The 23,586-nt window shown below is 42.3% G+C and overlaps 2 protein-coding genes across 2 annotated transcripts; one reads left to right on the forward strand and one right to left on the reverse strand.

Annotated features, from left to right (window-relative positions):
• LOC115149141 (avidin-related protein 3) lies at positions 1 to 1,194 on the reverse strand. The gene is made up of 4 exons (XM_029691696.1): positions 1,087 to 1,194; positions 692 to 902; positions 388 to 508; positions 1 to 204 (listed from the first exon to the last, which is right to left on the reverse strand). Exons 1-4 carry the CDS (start codon positions 1,150 to 1,152, stop codon positions 171 to 173), a joined length of 432 nt encoding a protein of 143 aa, XP_029547556.1. The 5' UTR covers positions 1,153 to 1,194; the 3' UTR covers positions 1 to 170.
• A 4,727-nt stretch (positions 1,195 to 5,921) lies between these two features.
• LOC115149140 (short transient receptor potential channel 7) lies at positions 5,922 to 23,216 on the forward strand. Its single transcript, XM_029691695.1, has 12 exons — positions 5,922 to 6,057; positions 15,270 to 16,032; positions 18,596 to 18,778; positions 19,169 to 19,333; positions 19,876 to 20,092; positions 20,277 to 20,519; positions 20,782 to 21,046; positions 21,269 to 21,464; positions 21,754 to 21,975; positions 22,090 to 22,176; positions 22,284 to 22,359; positions 22,505 to 23,216. Exons 2-12 carry the CDS (start codon positions 15,280 to 15,282, stop codon positions 22,642 to 22,644), a joined length of 2,547 nt encoding a protein of 848 aa, XP_029547555.1. The 5' UTR covers positions 5,922 to 6,057; positions 15,270 to 15,279; the 3' UTR covers positions 22,645 to 23,216.
• The last annotated feature ends 370 nt before the right edge of the window (positions 23,217 to 23,586 follow it).

Consider the following 23,586-nt stretch of genomic DNA (forward strand, 5'->3'; position numbering starts at 1 on the left):
CAAGGTAAATGACATTTTTATTCATGAATTGAACACGTTTCATAATTTATGGCATGGATGAGAGAGCAGCCCAGAGTACTAAAACAGATTTTTTCTTTGAACTCTCAGAAATATCAGTAGAGGGCAGCAAACCAAATGCAGCATTGCCAGATGATCAGTACATTCTGCTTTCAGGAAATGAAGACGAAAGTGTCCTCTCCCATCCTGATGAAAAAAAGAAAGTCTAAAAAACAAATATGCTCAATGTCCATATAGGAATTACCTCTAAAAACATTAAGGGTTTTACCTCTGTAGATCTCATGTCAGTAGGCTTTTAGTGATGGGCAATTGCGTTCTACAGTAACATCCCTGCCAACATATGCTAAGTAGTGAGGAACTGTAGGCTACCTGGTACTCTTCCAGTTGTCTGCAGGGCATGAAGCCACAGAGCGCAGCATCCACAGGGTCTTCAGCACTCGCTTCCCATCAGGCAGTTCGAAACACTGACCAACCCAAGAGCTACAGGAACCTGGGGGGGGGGGGGGATATGATGCAGTTGCGTCATAACATTGGTCAAATGCCAGTCAAGGTCAATCAGATTGAGACAAGAGCCACATTGTGGAAGGTTGGAGAGAAGTGCGACACAATGCATTTCCTAACTAAACATTACACAACATTAGGCCTTGCTGAACACATCCCAGGGTTTACACACCTGCCTCCCATAACACAGAGAAAGCCACAGAGGTTTGCAGACCCTGATTACCAGTCACACCCAGTAGCTTGGCCTGTTCTGGACCCGTGACTCCTGGAGCAGTCGCCACTGCACTCTGATAAAGGCCTCTGAGCTCAGAACCAACCGCCTCAATAGCAAGCACAGAGCCCAGCTCATTTCGCCACACTCCCGTCACATTGCATGGGATTGCCTGGAAGAACACATGCAAAATAAGGTCACCACTACTGTGTCAATAACAGCAGATACACTTCATGACATAGTATATTTAAAACAGGAAGTAAAAGCAAGTCTCAGATTTCTATCTACTACGTGATCTGTATTGTTACACTGCTCAAAATGTAATAGTGGAGCCCACTGACTAATTGTAGTTTTACCTGAGGTAGCAGCAGTCCCAAAATCACAGCATAGACACTGATATACTTTGCAACAAAACTCATCATGTTTGATTATTTCAAGTTGCTTTGCTGAGCAGCTCATTCCCTTCTTATACTGATTTACCAAGTTACTATACACTCCCCCAAACCAATCAGCACCTGCCCTTTCTAACAAGACTTAATTAATGAACAGGGTGTAGATCTCAATAGTCTAGCTGTCACTTCTTACCAGCAGGTAAAAGTCAATGCAGATTGAGGAAAGGAGAGGAAAAGAGGACTATTGAAATTCACCCCTAATTTGAACATTTGCAGCCGGTGTTTCTTCTCTACGAACACAAGTCCTCTCACAAGAGTTTCTAGTTTATTGGCTGTAGGTTAACCGATTGGCCAATGAAATGTACACCCGTCTCGACAATTCTAAAACATGAACCAGGTTTCCATCCTAACTTTTTATGTAAGTAAAGTACGTCGGATAGAAAATGTCATAACAGGCCTGATGGAAACAGAACATTGTGTCGGTAAACTTTCACAATGTCCACGAAACAAAATAATCTAGACATGGTGGATCTTTTGTGCCGGTAAAATGAACTATGCGATCAATGTTTGTGGAAACGACTTTATGCGAAAATATTCATAAAATAACCATCATATCGAAGTAAACTTGGGAATCACGCGATGATACGGTGTGTGGTCCTCCCACTACTACTCGTCGGGGAAGCATGCACTTTATTAGGCTGCATATGAAATACAGTATGATGAACCTCACAGGGTGGTGAAAGTGCACGGTATGTGCTTGACGCTCATTTCCAATAAATATCGAGGGTCTTATTCTGGTGATATTGACTAACATTTGACAAATACAAATAATATCCCTCTTTTGTCCATAATAATGTCATCGTTTTGGCTAGAGCGCACGTGCCAATACCAGAATGGGCAGATTGGCTACGTAACGCAAAAATATGTTTGTGACAAATCCATCAGTAGAGTTGTAAATGCAACGGAAACCCATTTAACTTGTATTTTTTATTCACTACATGGGAATTTAACCACAAAAGTTATTTTATGTGCTCTATGTCATCACGCACAGACTTATATCCGCAACAAGTCCATTTGATGGAAACACGTCTATGGTGTGAAAATATACGTTTTATTCATGTGGATATTAGCATATTCGCATAATAATCTGTGGCCAATTGTATGGAAATCTAGCTATGGACGATGATAAATTCAGCATTATATCATCCTGGGCACATATTTGATATGTATCATCAATTCAGTCGATACAGAAAACAATGTGTTGTGTTGATCAATAGAGGGTGCTATTTTATTGGACTTGAACAAGGTTACTCCATCACTCCATGAGAGCTGGAAAGCATAATTGTCAACAACCTATAACAAACATTCATTAAACTGTAAAGAACCATGTGCCCTAGTGAATGTATGACTGGACTAACATTATGTATGTATATCTTCCTCACATAGATATATCATTCTGAAATCTGTCTTTGAAATTGGTAGGCCACTACAGCGATGCAATTTTGATTCACAGGTAAATGGACCAACTCAGATACATTCCTTGGTCGCATCACCTCACCAGTAACATGAGGTTAATCGTGTGGTGATGTGTTTAACTATTTTGGGACAGCTTATCCAATATCAACATTTTTCGAAATGGATTTTCACTTTTTCATTAATAAACCCCATACCAGACACTCTCCGTTGGGTTATATTCTACTGAAGGCTTGAGGGGTAAATATGTCAGTCAGAGTAGAGCAGTGAGCACATTGTGAAAGCAATAAAGACTTGCCACCTTATGCAATCAACACCATGAGAGAATCTCAATTGCATACTCCTAGCCTCCTCTCGCCTCGCCTCATTCTCAAAACCCATTCGATGAGAAAGCCAGAGGTCCCGCCCCTTTGACCTTATCCTCCAATGGGCTTTGAGCAGTAGGATGGCTTAAGCTATTTAGAATTTACCATGACTAGGCATATTCTACCCCACCTCAACATCTGTGACATTTGAAATAGATGGTGATTCTTTTGGGCTTGATGGGTTGTAATTGGATATTTACACTAACATTCAATATCCTGTCTTAATTTAACTGATGGAAATTACACACTATGATTTTATGGTCTTGCTTTAAAAAAAACTATATATTTTAATGAGTATTTTATTATGATGATCAAACTTTATTGCTTTAGGTGGGTGCGTGCGTGCGTCCGTCCGTCTGTGCGTGCGAGGGAGGGTGTGCCAGACAGGTTCCTCTCAGACAGACAGAAACAGCACTATTATCAGTGTTGTAGTTACAGAATCGTGTGAAGCTGGAATACTGAGCTTTTGGTGTATTTTTGTGTGGTAGTTTAGTTACATTGTCTTTCGATACTCAAAGACGATCTTCAACAGATTCATTATGAGTCTTAGTTAATTTTAAATATCAGGCATTCTGTGTCTATCCATGTTTACAGCATGTAGGCCTATACCACCATTACTCATTATACATTTTATACATCTCAGTGATATAACATATGTTAAGTAGCCTCCATTTATATTATGATACTCTGTTTCATAAACTTCAAATTTTCACTCTAATTTTGTGGGAAATGTTTTCCTGGAGCTCCACAGTTGCCAGAGCACCTTGGTAACCAGGCACGGAGGACTCTCCATCAAGCAGCATTGAGCGGTGTGGGCGTTCCTATTTTCTTTGTCAACTTCAATGATTTTTATTTGTTAAAGCTGCATATATGACCCATATAGGCACAGATTTGTTATTGTAATCTAATCCACTGAAAATAATGACATGAATGGGTGCCACTGACTTACCACTAATACTATAAATATATATATATTAGTTGTTTTTTTGTTAGGGTCCCCTGAACGTCGGGCCCCTCCCCAATATGAACACGTCATATACCATGCCAAAATGTTTAGATTTACAGGACATTAGCTTTAAAACTGCAACATTTTCTCTCAGCCTCATAGCAAAATGTATAGATTAGCAGGAAATTAGCTATACATCTCAACATTTTATAATGTATATAATTGCAGGTAGTTAGCTGTTTTTATTCACTACATGGGAATTTAACCACAAAAGTTATTTTATGTGCTCTATGTCATCACGCACAGACTTATATCCGCAACAAGTCCATTTGATGGAAACACGTCTATGGTGTGAAAATATACGTTTTATTCATGTGGATATTAGCATATTCGCATAATAATCTGTGGCCAATTGTATGGAAATCTAGCTATGGACGATGATAAATTCATAAACTTCAAATTTTCACTCTAATTTTGTGGGAAATGTTTTCCTGGAGCTCCACAGTTGCCAGAGCACCTTGGTAACCAGGCACGGAGGACTCTCCATCAAGCAGCATTGAGCGGTGTGGGCGTTCCTATTTTCTTTGTCAACTTCAATGATTTTTATTTGTTAAAGCTGCAAATATGACCCATATAGGCACAGATTTGTTATTGTAATCTAATCCACTGAAAATAATGACATGAATGGGTGCCACTGACTTACCACTAATACTATAAATATATATATATTAGTTGTTTTTTTGTTAGGGTCCCCTGAACGTCGGGCCCCTCCCCAATATGAACACGTCATATACCATGCCAAAATGTTTAGATTTACAGGACATTAGCTTTAAAACTGCAACATTTTCTCTCAGCCTCATAGCAAAATGTATAGATTAGCAGGAAATTAGCTATACATCTCAACATTTTATAATGTATATAATTGCAGGTAGTTAGCTGTTTTCCGCAAAAACAACAAATTACAAAAACCTTGCGGGGCCTTGCGAAACTGCGTGATATGCCACCGATGGGTGCAAGCAAGATTGCATACATATTATGATTTGTTATCAATTCTCACACAAGACAAGAACAGTGCCCAAGCACATAACATTCAAGTAATAAATCTACATACAACCTTCGGTAAGGAAATATCTCTCAATGCTCAATGCTGAAACGAGAAACCTGTCGGGCCAAATGAGTAACATTCTCTGGCATAGACAAAATTGTGTTTGCGTGGATAGTGTCACATTAGATTAGTATAATGCGCTACCTGCTGCACTACAGAAGACCCCAGTCTTGATAGCCCTATTTGCTTTTGAAGTGGACCAAAGCCCAAAAGTAGGATGTTGGGATTCAACAGACAGCCCCAATTCATCATGGAAGATTTGGCAGTTCACAGACGCCAATAATTGCACCTGGCATGTTATATATGGGTACCTGCTCCACTAGATCTCACAACAGGGATAGAGTCTGACATGTTAAAAGGGCCTTCTCCATTATAGATCACACAGTAGTTGAGTTTATGTCAACCTTTTTGGAGATGAGTTGATGAAAAAATGAAAACCCGCTTTGATTACCACTAGCTGACAGACACACGTATCTCAATTTATTTGGATTTCAGTTTACATCAGTTTACATCAGATCTGCTCCCTCCAATTTATTGTGACTGCTCAAGAGTGATGTATTGGTAGCTATTTGGTGCATCTTTTTGTTTCAGAACCAGGACTAGACTAGGAAAAGACTGTTGGAACCACCCTGAAGCCACACACTCATGATGAGAGCAGCCGCGGTTTCCTCCCCACCCAACAGAGACGAAGGTCATGAGAGCGCACCTGAGCAGTGGGAGGTTGATCCCCAACGGTTGCCATCAACTGTTGTTGATGATACTCCGCTTTTAAATCCCCCATCTTTAACCCGATGTATGACTCTTCTTCCGGATGCTTTGTACAGACGACGACAGAATCCGAGAGGAGAGTGGTATGATAACACGGTGTACAGCGACGCCGACCATCACGACCAACAAATCGTTTCGATGAATACATATGAGGACCACAACGGTGTATATCAGACTCAAGTAGAAGAAATCCCTAGGAATTCAGATGTCGAGGCGCACGATTTCGAAAGTCAGTGGGATCATTCTGAGTTCGATCACAGAAACTTCCCTCAGAAAACGTAAGTGCGACACTTGGGAGATAAATCACCATCATAATAGTATCGGGACATTATGTCTTATTAGCAAGAGTATCGCTTATACTTCAGGTTGAGTCAGTGGAGAAGTCACTTTGATTTTTGTTCGACATTTGATATCAAATCAAAGGAACAAGCTTGCCTTTTATAATGTGCAAAATGCCAATATTTACAGCTGCAATATGTAACTTTTTGGGTGACAGAACCAAATTCACATAGACATTTTTGTTATAGATCTGTCATTCTCATCGAAAGTCTAAGAAGGGGTATATGTGTTCTATGTGTGCTATTTCTATGCTTCCTGTTACTTTCAGTTTTGTATGCCAGCTTCAAACAGCTGAAAACATATTTTTGGTTATGGAAAGATATTTCACAGCGGTTTAGATGGTACAATGATTCTCAACACTTGCTTGTTTTTTCACATAATCTGAAATTAAGCAAACTATTCAAATTTTAGCAACCAGGAAATGGCGAAGCGATTTCTACATCGTGCACCTTTAAATGAAAACTTTTTCTTGGTTGTTTTACATCAGGCTACACTGCCTTCTTGATATTCTGAATATTAATAAAAGGCACAATCTGGGATATGTCAAGCTGTTCAATGGTCTTATAATGTAATATAGTATAGACATATATTCCTGAATAATAACATAAACATTTCTAATGAGGAGTGGCGATTTTAGTATGTAAATCTTGGTGGGGCAAACCAAAAAATATATATTTTAAATGCATGCCAGCAAAGCCACTTGTCACGTCCTGACCATGGTAAGCTGTTATTTTCTATGGTAGAGTAGGTCAGGGAGTGACAAGGGGGTTTATTCTATGTTTTCTATGTCTATGTTGTTAGGTTCTAGTTTTGGTATTTCTATGTTGGTTTGTTTGGGATGATCTCCAATTAGAGGCAGCTGGTCCTCGTTGTCTCTAATTGGAGATCATACTTCAGTAGGTTTTTTTTCCCACCTGGTTTTGTGGGATCTTGTTTTTGTATTGCTCAGTGAAGACTACAGAACGTGAAGTTCGTATTTCCTTTGTTTATTGTTTTGTCTAGTGTTCTGGGTATAATAAATATTTATCATGAGCACTCAACATGCTGCACTTAGGTCTACTCTTTAACGGCGATTGTCACAGAAGATCCCACCACAAAAGGACCAAGCAGCATGGACAGGACAACTGGACATGGGAGGAGATTCTGGACGGGAAAGGACTCTGGAGTCAGGCTGGGGAGTATCGCCGCCTGAGGGAGGAGATTGAGGCAGCAAGAGCAGAGCGGCGTTATTATGAGGCACTATACCAACCACGAGGCAAGTGCGAGAGGCAGCCCCCAATTTTTTTTTGTGAGGGGGGGGCACACGGGGAGATTGGCAGAGTCAGGTTGGAGTCCTGAGCCAACTCCCCGTCCTTACCGTGTGGAGTGAGTGATCGAGCAAGCACCGTGTTATGCGGGGATGCGCACTGTGTCGCCAGTGCGCAGCTACAGCCCGGTGCGCTCGGTGCAAGCTTCCCACAGTTGCCGTGCTAGAGTTGGCATTCAGCCAGGAAGGATTGTGCCTGCTCAGCGTTCCTGGTCTCCGGTGCGTCTCTTCGGCCCAGGTTATCCTGCGCCAGCTCTACACACGGTACCCCCAGTTCGCCAGCACAAACCTGTGCAACCTGTTCCAACGCCCCATGCTTGCCGGGCTACAGGGGGTATCCAACCAGGATGGGTTGTGCCAGTCATAAGCTCCAGACCTCCAGTGCGCCTCCACGGCCCAGTATATCCTGCGCCAGTTCTATGCACTGTGTCGACAGTGCGCCTGCACAGCCCAGTTTGTCTTGTGCCAGCGACCCGCCCTTGCCGGACTAAAATAAGTATCCAGCCAGGACAGGTTGTGCCAGTCATAAGCTCCAGACCGTCAGTGCGCCTCCAAGGCCCAGTATACCCTGTGCCTGCTCTGCGCACCCGGCCTCCAGCGACGTTCCTTAGTCCAGAACTCTCAGCGACGTTCCCCAGTCCGGAGTCTCCAGCGACGTTCCTTAGTCCGGTGAGATCTATTCCGGCTCCACGTACGAAGCCTCCAGTGATGATCCATGGCCCGGAGCCTGTAGGGATAATTCATGGCCCGGAACCTGTAGTGATAATCCATGGCCCGGAGCCTCCAGTGATAATCCATGGCCCGGAACCTCCAGTGATATTCCACGGACGGGAGCCTCCAGTGAAAATCCATGGCCCGGAGCCTCCAGTGATGATCCATGGCACAAAGCCTCCAGTGATGATCCATGGCATGGAGCCTGCAGCCCGGAACCTCCTGAGACGGCCTGCAGGCCGGAACCTCCAGCGGCGGCCTGCAGCCCGGAACCTCCGGAGATGACCCACGGTCTGGTGGCACAGAAGCAGTGGGATCAGCGGGCGGAGCGGGGGTTACACCCCGTACCAGAGCCGCCGCCTCTACTGAAGCATTCGCTGGATGATAAGGTTCTGGGTACTGCACCAGAGCCGCCATAGACACAGTGGTTACCCTTCCTACCCTCCCTTTTGTTTTTTTAGTTTTAGTTTTTTTTGCTTTTAGTTGCATTCGGAGTCTGCACCTTTTGGGGGGGGGGGGTACTGTCACATCCTCACCATGGTAAGCTGTTATTTTCTATGGTAGAGTAGGTCAGGGCATGACGGGGGGTTTATTCTATGTTTTCTATGTTAGGTTCTAGTTTTGGTATTTCTATGTTGGTTTGTTTGGGAGGATCTCCAATTAGAGGCAGCTGGTCCTCGTTGTCTCTAATTGGAGATCATACTTAAGTAGGGTTTTTTCCACCTGATTTTGTGGGATCTTGTTTTTGTATTGCTCAATGAAGCCTACAGAACGTGACATTAGTTTTTCCTTTGTTTATTGTTTTGTCTAGTGTTCTGAGTATAATAAATATTTATCATGAGCACTCAACACGCTGCACCTTCCGACGATCGTCACACCACTACACAACACTGAACAATACATTAATTGCACTATAACGGTGCCCACAAACTGTTAGGGCCTACATAAAGCTGTACCAACAGCATAGCTATCTTTTCAGCACCTTGGAGTGAATCTTTACCACTGCTACACCTGGCTATCAGCGGAGCCTTGTCTGGCAGCGAGAGTTCATTCAGCCTCATTTACTGGCTTTTAAAAAGATATGGCTGACTTGCTTAAACAAATGGGGTTTCTACTGACAATTGAGATATACAAACTATGGCATAAGGGGACGATGAGCGGATAATAGGCAATCCGTAATTTCGATGACAACATTAATTAACGAGCTAAGATGGACGTAGTCAATAACTATTTGTTCAGCAATTTGGAAATGTACAGCAACAAAATTCAGAGCATGGGCCGTTCTTACAGTATTCTTCTGTACACCAAGTCAGAACCATAGGATAAACAAAGGAGGCATATAAGCAGACAATGACAGCTCTGACAATTTTCAATGATTACATTTCTCTAAAACAGGCTATAGGCTACATGTGCACCACCAAGTCAGAACAGTAGGCTAAATTATGAGGTGGAAAGGGACCAAATTATTATTGTGAGGCACATGGGTTACTAACAGCTTACTACACAACATACACTTAGTATTCCTTTCTTAGCTACACTATACATATCTTTGTCATCAAAGTGTGGCATTCTCTGGATTCATGGTGTTTTCAAGACAACTGGGAATTCTGGGGGGGGGACAAGGTCGAATCATGTCAGTGATCTTCAGGTTGGAGCTCTAGAGTTCTCAACTTGGAATTCTGAGTTGGATGACCATTCGAAACATATTTTCCCAGTCAGAGCTAGTTTTTTCAGAGTTCCCAGTTGTCTTGACCTCAATGAAGTCTGAGATTTCCCAGTTTCCAGTTGTTTTGAATGCGCCAGAAGTCATGCTGGATTGACAGCATGGCCAATGTATTCAAACTTTTCTGGCCCATGGTGTTGAATGTTTATCCTTTTAAACTTGGAAAAGAGACCCTTAAACCCAGACTTGGACCAAACACCCACTCCACTGAATAGCAAGCTAGTGATTGCTTTGCAATGCTTGCAGTTAGCCACTGATTCCTTCCAACCCACTCATTGTTGAATTTGCGATTTCCAACTTGTGTAATATTTATGTCCAATGGCCGATTAGCACCGATACGTTTTATCTATAATTTCTCTTCATATGACAAGGATTGAAAAGGATTTGCCAGTAGATTGTCAACTTGATTCATGATGACGACTGCTTGACTAGCTTGCTAGCTAAGATTTTGAAAGTATGATGTTAACATGATCAGCCCAATCAAAGCTACGGTAGATATAATCATCATTTTATCTGAGGCCAATGATCTTGAGCCTTCTTGGATGGGCACTTATAATGTAACTCTATGGCATCACCCAAGGGGCTTAAATTTTCGAGCTCTCCCATAGATTTTGTGGTGACATAGTGTCCCCATGAGTGACAGAACACTGACCAAATCACGGCGCAACTAGAGAACATTACCAATCTCTACGCTTCATATTTTACGTTGGCTGCACCACCACCACAGAAAGTACTGAGCTAGGCTGAAACACCTGTGTTTTGCAGTTGCCTTAATCAAGAAAGCAAAAAAAATACCATGTTTGTATGCGGCTTTATTAACTCAATGATATATTTTTTAACATTGTTTGCAAACTGGTATGTGACACGTATCAATGCCAAAATAACATGCAAAACAGAAGAAGAAGAATACAGTGCCTTCGGAAAGTATTCAGACCTCTTAACCTTTTCCACATTTTGTTACGTTACAGCCTTATTCTAAAATTTATTAAATAAATAAAAAATCCTCAGCAATCAGCACACAATACCCCATAATGACAAAGTCAAAACAGTTTTATTTTATTCAAAATTAAAAAACTGATCAGATTTACATAAGTATTCAGACACTTTGCTATGAGACTCAATTGAGCTCAGGTGCATCTTGTTTCCATCGATCATCCTTGAGATGTTTCTACAACTTGATTGGAGTCCACCTGTGGTAGATTCAAATGATTGGACATGATTTGGAAAGGCACACACCTGTCTATATAAGGTCCCACAGTTGACAGTGCATGTCAGAACAAAAACCAAGCCATGAGGTCAAAGGAATTGTCCGGAAAGCTCCGAAACAGGATTATGTCTGGGGAAGGGTACCAAAAAAATGTCTGCAGCATTGAAAGTGCACAAGAACACTGTAGTCGCCATCATTCTTAAATGGAAGAGGTTTTGAAGAAGACTCTTCCTAGAGCTGGCCGCCCGGCTAAACTGAGCAATCAGGGGAGAAGTGCCTTGGTCCGGGAGATGACCAAGAACCCGATGGTCACTCTGACATTGCTCTAGAGTTCCTCTGTAGAGATGGGAGAACCTTCCAGAAGGACAACCATCTCTGCAGCACTCTACCAATCAGGCCTTTATGGTAGAGTGGCCAGACGGAAGCCACCCCTCAGTAAAAGGCACATGACAGCCCGCTTGGAGTTTGGTAAAAGGCACCTAAAGACTCTCAGACCATGAGAAACAAGATTCTCTAGTCTGATGAAACCAAGATTGAACTCTTTGTCCTGAATGCCAAGCGTCACGTCTATAGGAAACCTGGCACCATGCCTACAGTGAAGCATGGTGGTGGCAGCATCATGCTGTTTTTTTTGTTCTTCTCAGGATCGAGGCAAAGATGAACAGAGCAAAGTACAGATAGATCCTTGATGAAAACCTGCACCAGAGCGCCACAAGACCTCAGACTGGGGTGACGGTTCAACTTCCAACAGGTCAACGACGATAAACACGCAGCCAAGACAACGCAGGAGTGGCTTCAAGAAAAGTCTCTGAATGTCCTTGAGTGGCCCAGCCAGAACCCGGACTTGAACCCGATCGAACATCTCTGGAGTGACCTGAAAATAGCTGTGCAGCAATGCTCCCCATCCAACCTGACAGAGCTTGAGGATCTGCAGAGAAGAATGGAAGAAACTCCCCAAATACAGGTGTGCTAAGCTTGTAACGTCATACCCAAGACGACTCAAGGCTGTATTTACTGCTAAAGGTTCTTCAACAAAGTACTGAGTAAAGTGTCTGAATACATATGTAAATGTGATCTTTGAGTTTTTATAAATTTGCAAATATTTCCAAAAAACTGTTTTTGAATTGTCATTATGGGGTATTGTGTGTAGATTGATAAAGGGGAATTATATTTTTAAATCAATTTTAGAATAAGGCTGTATCGTAACAAAAAATGGAAAAGTCAAGGGGTCTGAATACTTTCCGAAAGCACTGTACTGTTGAAGTCGGAAGTTTGAATACACTTAGGTTGGAGTCATTAAAACTCGTTTTTCAACCACTCCACAAGTTTCTTGTTAACAAACTAGAGTTTTGGCAAGTCGGTTAGGACATCTACTTTGTGCATGACACAAGTAATTTTTCCAACAATTGTTTACAGACAGATTATTTCACTTATAATTCACTGTATCACAATTGGGTCAGAAGTTTACATACACTAAGTTGACTGTGCCTATAAACAGATTGGAAAATTCCAGAAAATGATGTCTGGGCTTTAGAAGCTTCTGATAGGCTAATTGACATCATTTGAGTCAATTGGAGGTGTACATGTGGTAGTATTTCAAGGCCTACCTTCAAACTCAGTACCTCTTTCCTTGACATCATGGAAAAATCTAAAGAAATCAGTCTGGTTCATCCGTGGGAGCAATTTCCAAATGCCTGAAGGTACCACGTTCATCTGTACAATCAATAGTACGCAAGTATAAACACCATGGGACCACGCAGCCGTTATACCGTTCAGGAACGAGACGCATTCTGTCTCCTAGAGATGAACGTACTTTGGTGCGAAAAGTGCAAGTCAATCCCACAACAACAGCAAAGGACCTTGTGAAGATGCTGGAGGAAACAGGTACAAAAGTATCTATATCCACAGTAAAACGAGCCCTATTTTGACATAACCTGAAAAGCCGCTCAGCAAGGAAGAAGCCACTGCTCCAAAACCACAATAAAATGCCAGACTACGGTTTGCAACTGCACATGGGGACAAAGATCGTACTTTTTGGAGAAATGTCCTCTGGTCTGATGAAACAAAAATAGAACTGTTTGGCCATGATGACCATCGTTATGTTTGGAGGAAAAAGGGGTAGGCTTGCAAGCCGAAGAACACCATCCCAACCGTGAAGCACGGGGGTGGGAGCAATAATGGTGTGGGGGTGCTTTGCTGCAGGAGGGACTGGTGCACTTCACAAAATAGATGGCCTCATGAAGACGGAAAATCCTGTGAATATATTGAAGCAACATCTCAAGACATCAGTCAGAAAGTTAAAGCTTGGTCGCAAATGGGTCTTCCAAATGGACAATGAATCCATCCCATCCAGGAACCCCAAGCATGCTTTCAAAATTGTGGCAAAATGGCTTAAGAACCACAAAGTAAAGGTATTGGAGTGTCCATCACAAATCCCTGACCTCAATCCCATAGAAAATGTGTGGGCAGAACTGAAAAAGCGTGTGTGAGCAAGGAGGCCTACAAACCTGACTAAGTTATACCAGCTCTGTCAGGAAGAGTGGGACACAATTCACCCAACTTATTGTGGGAAGCTTTTGGAAGGCTACCCGAAACGTTTGACCCAAGTTAAATAATTTAAAGGCAATGCTACCAAATTCTAATTGAGTGTATGTAAACTTCTGACCCACTGGGAATGTGATAAAAGAAATAAAAAAATAAAAGTTGAAATAAATCATTCTCTCTACTATTATTCTGACATTTCACATCCTAAAAATAAAGTGGTGATCCTAACTGGCCTAAAACAAATTTGTACTAGGATTAAATGTCAGGAATTGTGAAATACTCAGTTTAAATGTATTAAATGTAACGTCTTGACCATAGAAAGCTTTTATTTTCTATGGTAGAGTAGGTCAGGGCGTGACAGGGGGTTTTGTCTAGTTTATATTTTCTTTGTTGTGTGGGTCTAGTTTCTGTATTTCTATGTTTTTTGGGGGTTGATCTCCAATTAGAGGCAGCTGGTCATCGTTGTCTCTAATTGGGGATCATATTTAAGTTGTTGTTTTTCCCACTAGGTTTTGTGGGAGATTATTGTGAGTTAGTGTATGTTGCACCTCTTCGTCACGGTTTGTTTATTAGTTTATTTGTATGTCTTGCATAGTTTCACAGTTATAATAAAACGTGGAACGATACACACGCTGCGCTTTGGTCCGCTCCTTCATCATACGACAGTCGTGACATGTATTTGGCTAAGGTGTATGTAAACCTCCGAATTCAACTGTGTATATATTTTTTGTAGCCCCACCTGCCCTGATTGACGTGTCGGCACTGCTCATGAGTCTAGTACAACTATCTTCCTACACCTGTTTTACCTCCTATATAATCCAAATTATGAGTAGGCCTGTTTATGATACATTATTTATAATGCTCCCATTTTGAGCATTTGCAAACAAACATAATATAGCCAAATATGTGTAAAACTATTGTATCCTGTTGATCACATGGACTGTCAGGCCTTGCATTCATAGCCCCATTTATGAATTGGGGCTATGAACGGTGGTAACATTTCCCCGGGCCCATCCTTCCGCTTCATTTTACAAGTAGCTGGGCAGCTGTCATTGGACTAAAACAGATTGTACAGCTTTCTGAGTGTAGGTTACTTAAAGAACACCATGAGGCTGCATTTATTTAACTGGGCATATGAACCCTATATAGAGAGGACTGGATTGAGACAGAAGTCCCCATCAGGACTTCAGGATATATTTTGCTTAGCTAGTACTGTACAGCAAATGTTTGACTTTCAATCAAAGCCGTCAGATTTCAACAGATGCCGATCACACCTCTCTCCATAGAGAGACCGACACCTGTCATCCAGTTGCTCAATAAAACAACTCAGCAGACCAAGGATGTTGTGTATTATAAACTGGGTGGTTCAAGCCCTGAATGCTGATTGGCTGACAGCCGTGGTATATCAGACCATATACCATGGGTACGACAAAACGTTTATTTTTACTACTCTAATTACGTTGCTTAATTATACATGCTGAAATTCCATAATCATGCCATTGTAAAAAACAAAAAGTATCCAAGCACTCCTTGACTATCATTTTGAAAAGTGTAAACATCTGCTCTGAATGTTATGTTTTTTTCTACTCACTTTTCTCTTCAATTTCTGTGATCTTCCTTCTGCTCTGAATAGTTTTTGTCACCGTCTTTCTCCATTCAGAGTTGAGACCATGCACCATAGAAAAACTACTGTGCGAGAGAAGGGTCGTCGGCAGGCTATCCGTGGACCAGCCTACATGTTCAGTGAGCGGGGCACCAGTCTCACTTCAGAGGAGGAGCGCTTCCTAGACTCTGCTGAGTATGGGAACATCCCAGTGGTGCGTAAGATGCTGGAAGAGTCCAAGACCCTCAACATCAACTGTGTGGACTACATGGGCCAGAATGCACTGCAGTTGGCCGTGGGTAATGAGCACTTGGAAGTGACAGAACTACTGCTGAAGAAGGAGGGTCTAGCTCGTGTGGGCGATGGCCTCCTCTTGGCCATCAGTAAGGGCTATGTACGTATCGTAGAGGCTATCCTGGCCCACCCTGCATTCGGAGGTGGGCTGCGCCTCACTTTAAGTCCCCTGGAGCAGGAGCTACGAGATGATGACTTCTATGCCTACGACGAAGACGGCACGCGTTTCTCCCATGACGTGACCCCGGTCATCCTGGCTGCACACTGCCAGGAGTACGAGATAGTGCACACTCTGTTGATGAAGGGAGCCCGGATCGAGAAGCCCCATGACTACTTCTGTAAGTGTAGCGAGTGTCATGACAAGCAGTGCCGTGACTCGTTCAGCCACTCCCGCTCCAGGATGAATGCTTATAAAGGGCTGGCCAGTGCTGCCTACCTGTCCCTGTCTAGTGAGGACCCTGTATTCACCGCTCTGGAGCTCAGCAACGAGCTGGCTCGCCTCGCCAACATCGAGACTGAGTTCAAGGTGAGAAACACAAAGACCAAGCTTGAGGATTGGAAGAAGGGGTTTACTGCTAAAGAATATTTTCATCTGTGTAATGTATTGGCTTGCTTTCTCTCTCATATGCTCTCCACCCTCTCACTAATTTAATAATATGGGCTCAAAGCTTTGTGCAGATATTTCAGAAAGAGCTGATTTCAGTCTTTTGATCACACAGACATGATTAATTGGGCAGAGATCAAATCAGGTAATACACGTGCACAACACTCAAATATTATTGGAGTGATGACACACTTATATTATTGGGACCTGCTTTGAGAAAATTAAGATTGGGAACACGCTCAAATGAGTCATTGACCTTGTGACATGTTTAGAAATTATTGCAATATCTGAGTGTACTGTATGTCAGGCTTTGCAACATACTACCCACCCTCAACATACAACATATTCATGTAGCTTTTTCAAGAATAAGTCTAATCAGGGATTTTCATATCCATTCTGTTGACTCCTGGTATTGTTGGAGCTGTTCATAAAAAATACTCCGCAGGTCTGTCTAATCTTTCTGTTATTTTATCCTGATTACTGACCTCTCCAAATATTGTGTTGAGGTTTAAAATTGATGGGTATGAATATAGACACACACAAATACAGTATCTCCTCATACATTTTAATCAGACACTCTTATCCAGAGTGACTTACAGTTGTGAGTGCATACATTTTAATACATTTTTTCTTTTTGTACTGGTCCCCTGTGGGAATTGAACCTACAACCCTGGGGTTGGATGCTCCATGCTCTACCAACTGAGCCACACAGAACACAAACACGTAGATGCACGCCAACACACACAGACGCACACACACAGTTCATGCTCATGATAAAGAACCATTATGAGTGACAAACACAAACATTGGCATGCAAACTCGTACTCTCACACCCTGCCTTAATGAGGTAAGAAAATATACAGAGTATTTGTCAGTGCAGAAAAGGTTGGTCTCTGGGTTTCCAGGTTTCTATTGGAATATTTTACATGCGGAACATAAAGGGAGAGACTGACACATGTGGCCCATTTCAATAATTCTCACATATCTCTTTCCCTTTCCCTCTCTCTCTCTAGATGTAGTTCATGTACAGTACACTCCCGCAAATTAAACACTCTTATATTATTGGAACCCGCTCTGAGAAAATGAAAATTGTGAACACACTCAAATCAGTCATTGACCTTGTGACATGGTTAGAAATTTGCCTACTGCTCAAAGAGAGGGAAAACAGGAGTGGGCTGATCTGGCCTGATAAGCTGATCCAAGCAAATGTAGCTAGCTAGTTATCTATTCTGTTGAAACAATCTAACTAGTCTTTAGATTTTATTGGGATCCCCATTAGCCGATGCCAATGGCGACAGCTAGTCTTCCTGGGGTCAGTGATTGGAATTTGTTCTGCTACTGACATCTGCCTATTAGGCCTACTAACAAACAGTCAAAGTAAAACCTTCCCTGTTCCTGACTGAGATGACACGCAATTTAAAAGGTATAAGCCACTACACTATTGTTCATCGCCGGTAGCATCTGCCTGTGGGCACTCCAAGATTAAAAAATATGAAATAACTATAGCTAGTTTGAAAGCCAATGTATTTAATTAACAAGAGAGAAAATAGATTATAAGTGATATAAAAATGTAATAATTTTAAAATGCCACCAATCTGAAGGGCACTTTTCTCGTAGGAGGGTAAAAGAACAGGTGCTCAGGCACCCTTAGACCTGTATCTGTGCACGTGCCTGTAGATAAGCCACATGCACTCAAAGGGGAAGTCACTTCTGAGAATCAGTGAGAGAAGAACAATATTAATCAAGGATTTTCATATCCAGTCTGTTGACTCCTGGCAGGGAGCCTTTTTTGGGCCCTAAGTGATTTTTTTAAAGCAAGTTTGCTGCAATTCTACACATTTTTCCATGGGACGGAGAGATTTTGCAACAACAAATGGTCGGAGGACCCCTAGCGGCTTGGGCGCCCTAAGCAGTCGCTTATGCCTAGGGCCGACTGTGAATCCTTCTGTTATTGTATGAGCGAGCTGTTAATTAAAAGTAATCCACAGAGAGTTCTGTCTAATATTTTTGTTATTTTTTCCTGACTACTGACCAATCAGTAATCAAGCTAATCAAAACAAAAAATGTTTTGGCTTGAGGGTATGAATGGGTATGAACTTAGTCACAAAGACACACACACTCATAAGCACACATACAGTATCTCCTCTTTCTGAGGAACAGCCTCAGAAAGACATGTAGAAATGTGTGCGCACAAATGCACAATTTATGCTCATTATGAAAAACCAAAATGTGTGACAAACATTGGCATTCAAACTCCAACTCTCACACACCCTACCTTCATGAGAGAAGATAATATATGCAGTATTTGTCAGTGCAGAAATGGTTGATCTGTGGTGTTCCAGATTTCTATTAGAATATTTCACATGCAGACCAAAAAGTGAGAGACTGAAACATAATAGCAATCCATCAAAGGTTGTGACCCCTGGAGCTTGCATCATTTTCAATCATTCTTACAGAATTCTCTCTCTCTCTTCTCTCTGTGTAGAATGACTACAGGAAGCTGTCCATGCAGTGTAAGGACTTTGTGGTGGGAGTGCTAGACCTATGCAGAGACACGGAGGAGGTGGAGGCCATTTTGAATGGGGATGTGGACCAAGCTCTGCCCGGCGATCACAGTCGACCCTGCCTCAGTCGGGTCAAACTGGCCATTAAGTACGAGGTCAAGAAGGTTAGCTGAATCACTCAAGCTGAATCAAACATTATATTTTTTTCAAATGGCCATTTTAAATTTTAATCTCCCTCTGGTGTTTGTGCGTGTCTGTAATTGTCTTTAACAGCACTCAGTAGTCTTCATTTGAAAAGCAATCAATCTCAAGGGCACAATGAGAAACACACTTTTGAGTACATTTTCCCATTCTACCCGTCCCCTATAAAGGGTTTATTATAAAGAAAAACTGGAATGAGGCCTAAATGAAATAGGTGTTTTACAACTGTTTAACAACCATCAATGTAGGGATTCTACAACTCAATAATATGCAAGGTATGACAAAACAGACAACCTCTGCCTCTGGTTATCAATGTTGTAGTATGTCAAAGTTATTTTTCATTATGTCTCTAGTTTGTGGCCCATCCTAACTGCCAGCAACAGCTCCTGACCCTGTGGTATGAGAACCTAGCTGGACTTAGGCAGCAGTCTGCTGGGGTGAAATGCTGGATAGTCCTGGGAGTGGCTATTGGCCTTCCTTTCCTCTCAATCGCATACTGGATAGTGCCCTGCAGTAAGGTACACACACAATCCTCTTTCTATTGTCTTCTCAGAATCACTCCTTAACACATGATCCAGGCTGCATCACATCCAGCCGTGATTGGGAGTCCCAAAGGGTGACGCACAATTGGCCCAGCGTCGTCCGGGTTTGGCCGGTGTAAGCCGTTATTGTAAATAAGAATTTGTTCTTAACTGACTTGCCTAGTTAAATAAAAACAAAACAAAAAATAATAATAATATTTAAAAAATATATGTTTTACCTCTACCTACATGTACATATTACCTCAATTACCTAGACTAACCTGTGCCCCCGCACATTGACTCTATACCCGTATCACCTGTAAATCCACTCGCTACAGATCTTTAATTGTTTTTTTTTTTTTTCTTAACACTTATTTTTCTTAACCTCATTGTTGGTTAAGGGCTTGTAAGTAAGCATTTCACTGTAAGGTCTACACCTTTTGTATTCGGTGCATGTGACAATTAAAATTTGATTTGATGTTGGTATATATCATGAGATTGATGGTTGCTGTTTATGTGGTTGATTTCCTCTGTATCAGTTCGGTCAGATTCTCCGTAGCCCCTTCATGAAGTTTGTGGCCCATGCTGTTTCATTCACCATCTTTCTTGGACTGCTGGTAATCAATGCCTCGGACCGCTTCGAGGGAGTAAAGAACCTTCCCAACGAGACTATAACAGACCACCCTCTTCAGGTGTTCAGGGTCAAAACCAGTCAGTTCTCCTGGACTGAGATGCTCATCATGAATTGGGTGATTGGTAAATTACTCTGATTTACAAACAGCTGCTTTTGTGGGAGAGACATTATTATCCAGTCTATTTATATCTCCTTGTTCATATCTTTTAACACGGTATAATCTGAATGAAATCTGAATGTACTGAAATAATGTCACTCGTATGCTCCAAACAGATTTGCATTGAAAAGCACTCTTCTCTTTGTTAGGGATGATCTGGTCAGAGTGTAAGGAGATCTGGGCTGATGGGCCAAGGGAGTACATCATGCACCTGTGGAACGTACTAGACTTTGGCATGCTGTCCATCTTCGTGGCATCCTTCACGGCTCGGCTCATGGCCTTCCTGAGGGCCTCTGAGGCCCAGTTGTATGTGGACATGTATGTTCCCAACATGCCCAACATAGACCTGAGCAACGCCTCACTGCCTCCAAATGTAGCATATTACACACATGGTCAGTGCAAGTGATACGTTATTATTAACATTTTACATTTTAGTCATTTAGCAGACGCTCTTATCCAGAGCGACTTACAGTAGTGAGTGCATACATTTTATTTCATTTCATGCATTTTTTTTTTTTTGTACTTAAAAGATGATTATAATAATAGCATAGGTCCAACTCTGTCTACAGGCTAACAGTGTGTATGTAGTATTACAGTAACCTTAGTGTCATAAAACGAACAAGTGCTGCCACCGTTTCTCTCTCACTCTCTCAGCAAGGAACAGGTGGTTACCCTCCGACCCTCAGCTCATCTCCGAGGGTTTGTACTCCATTGCAGTGGTGCTCAGTTTCTCCCGCATTGCCTACATCTTGCCTGCCAATGAGAGCTTCGGCCCACTTCAAATCTCCCTAGGCCGGACGGTCAAGGACATCGTCAAGTTCATGGTCATTTTCATAATGGTCTTCCTGGCTTTCATGATTGGCATGTTCAATCTATATTCTTATTACCTTGGTGCCAAGTACAACCCTGCCTTCACCACGTAAGTACCCTCCTGCCTATTGTAAATGAAATGTTTTAAGTAGAGATGTATGTGTATTTATTCATTTGTGTGTTATTTATTAATGTCTGTGTCCATGCGTATACCGTGTGTGTGTGTGTGTGTGTGTGTGTGTGTGTGTGTGTGTGTGTGTGTGTGTGTGTGTGTGTGTGTGTGTGTGTGTGTGTGTTGTGTTTGATTATTTGTGTTTATATGTGTTCACAGAGTGGAGGAGAGCTTTAAGACTCTATTTTGGTCCATCTTCGGCTTGTCTGAAGTTATCTCTGTGGTCTTGAAGTATGACCATAAGTTCATAGAGAACATTGGTTATGTTCTCTTTGGCGTCTACAATGTAACCATGGTAATCGTACTGCTCAACATGCTGATTGCAATGATCAATCACTCCTATCAGGAGATTGAGGTGAGACTAGGAAGCAATAGGCCTAAACACCACTAGGGAATTCACGGGAAATCAAAAGTCAATAATCACTGTTTTGAGTTCAAAGGGGAATAATGTCCATTTAGAGTATGTGTGAGTATTATACTGTTATGTTCATGTTGTATTCATGTACCATTTTATGAGTAATGTTGCGAGCAGTTTTGGTAAAATAATCAGACCATACTAGATGAGTTAAAATAAATGAGTCATTGCCTCTCTCCTATCACTCTCCAATTATGCACTCCCTGGTGGTCTGTCTCAATCTCAACAGGAGGATGCCGATGTGGAGTGGAAGTTTGCCCGTGCTAAACTCTGGCTGTCCTACTTTGATGAGGGGCATACTCTTCCCCCACCATTTAACCTGGTTCCCAGCCCCAAGTCCTTCTACTACCTAGTCCTGCGCACAAGGGCTTGTCTGGTGAGGCTGTGCAAGGCCAAAGCCTGTCTCCAAGACAACCAACGGGAGATGGCCATGATCAATTTGCGATTTAAGGTCAGAAGTCGGCTTTGAGGGAGTGGCTGTAGCCGATTTGTATATCTGCCTCGTTAGATGTTGTCAGTCTTTAATGGATTTTTTAATGGGTGTGTGGTTTCTGTTCTGTTTCAGATCAATCAGTACAGACCTCAAACGAGGACACCAGGGCAGGATGACTTCACCATTAGGAAAACCATCAAACATCCTACTCGATACCAGGTACTTCCTCCATACCAGTCAATTTGATTAATTAGCAAGATCAGACGATACTCAGAAGTGCTACATTTTGAACTGTTGTCTCTTAAGATTCTCTCTTTTCTTGACAGAAACTGATGAAGAGGCTCATTAAGCGATATGTGCTAAAGGCTCAAGTTGACAGTGAAAATGACGAAATCAATGAAGGTGATTTATGATTCATATCCATATGTAAGATCAGAAAGCTGTTGTGCCCTCTTAACGGAAGACTGATCATTCTTACAACTGCAAGGCCGTGACATGGAGCTGTAGTGGATCGAGTCATTAATAACCTGTGGTGCATCCCTTGCAGGGGAGCTGAAGGAGATCAAGCAGGACATCTCCAGCCTGCGATATGAGCTTCTGGAAGAGAAGTCTCAGGCCACAGAAGAACTAGCTGACTTGATCCAACAGCTTGGTGACAAGCTTAGCAAGAACGCCAAGAAACCTTGATGGAAGTTGAGGGGTGTCCTCTGTATAAGAGCTTTGTATAAAACCTTCAAACTTAGATTCATAGTGTGTTGTTAGTGTTACGCGGAGTGGAACAGGGGAACCCAAGAGCAGAGTCAGACGAGGGGACTGGGATGAAGTAACCAAGGTATTTATTGAAGCAAGGGGAGTGCAGGCCAGGGGGAGCTCGGTCGGGTTGCAGGAAATCAGGTGCGGAGGCTGAGGCTGGAGCGAGAGGTGTTGGGACAGGGTGAGCAGGTCCGGAGGGGAATCCAAGGGAGTAGAGTGGGGAATCCAGGACAGAGTAGCAAGATGACGAGACGGGAGACAGGGACCAGAGTCAGAGTGGGCGGAACTGTAGCTGAGAGGAAAACAGCATCAGGCAAGGAAAACGGGCACAACAGGATCTAATAGTAACAAACGGCTAGAAGCGTAGACTGACTGAGTAGAGATTACGATCTGACAGTGTGGAAGTGGCAGGACTGAGGATTTGTAGAGGTGTTGATTATGGACAGGTTGCAGCTGGTGGGGATCTGCTCTGACTCCAGCACACCTGTCTCCGCCCACACACACACACACACACACACACACACACACACACACACACACACACACACACACACACACACACACAGAGAGAGAGGGAGAGGGAGAGAGTACTGGGGGAGTGGCAGAAGGTCAAGGAGACAGGATGAGCAGTAGAGGGCGTTGCAGGAGCAGATGTAACAGTTAGATTATGGGATTGCACTCCGCATTGAGGTATGGTAGGCTACTTGTAGTTGTGTTCCTCTATTGATTTTAAATATATTTTCACATTAATCATTCTGATTGTAAAAGAGTAGGATGGGATGTGTGTAGACAATATTTTACTTTATATAATATATATATATATATATATATATATAAATGCTTATTGAAATATTTAGAATTTTAGTAATAAAATCA

This window comes from Salmo trutta, chromosome 15 (genome assembly GCF_901001165.1).
Source record: "Salmo trutta chromosome 15, fSalTru1.1, whole genome shotgun sequence".
Lineage (NCBI taxonomy): Eukaryota > Metazoa > Chordata > Actinopteri > Salmoniformes > Salmonidae > Salmo > Salmo trutta.

Bases quoted from the DNA above. Each gene is read 5' to 3' on its own strand.
- LOC115149141 (XM_029691696.1), bottom strand. From the start codon at position 1,152: ATGATGAGTTTTGTTGCAAAGTATATCAGTGTCTATGCTGTGATTTTG. The intron at 509-691 runs GTGTGTAAACCC...CCCCCCCCCCAG, and splicing joins CTCTGTGTTATGGGAGGCAG to GTTCCTGTAGCTCTTGGGTT. The intron at 205-387 runs GTAGCCTACAGT...TTTTTTCATCAG, and splicing joins GACAACTGGAAGAGTACCAG to GATGGGAGAGGACACTTTCG.
- LOC115149140 (XM_029691695.1), top strand. From the start codon at position 15,280: ATGCACCATAGAAAAACTACTGTGCGAGAGAAGGGTCGTCGGCAGGCT. The intron at 20,093-20,276 runs GTAAATTACTCT...TCTCTTTGTTAG, and splicing joins CATCATGAATTGGGTGATTG to GGATGATCTGGTCAGAGTGT. The intron at 21,465-21,753 runs GTGAGACTAGGA...CAATCTCAACAG, and splicing joins ACTCCTATCAGGAGATTGAG to GAGGATGCCGATGTGGAGTG.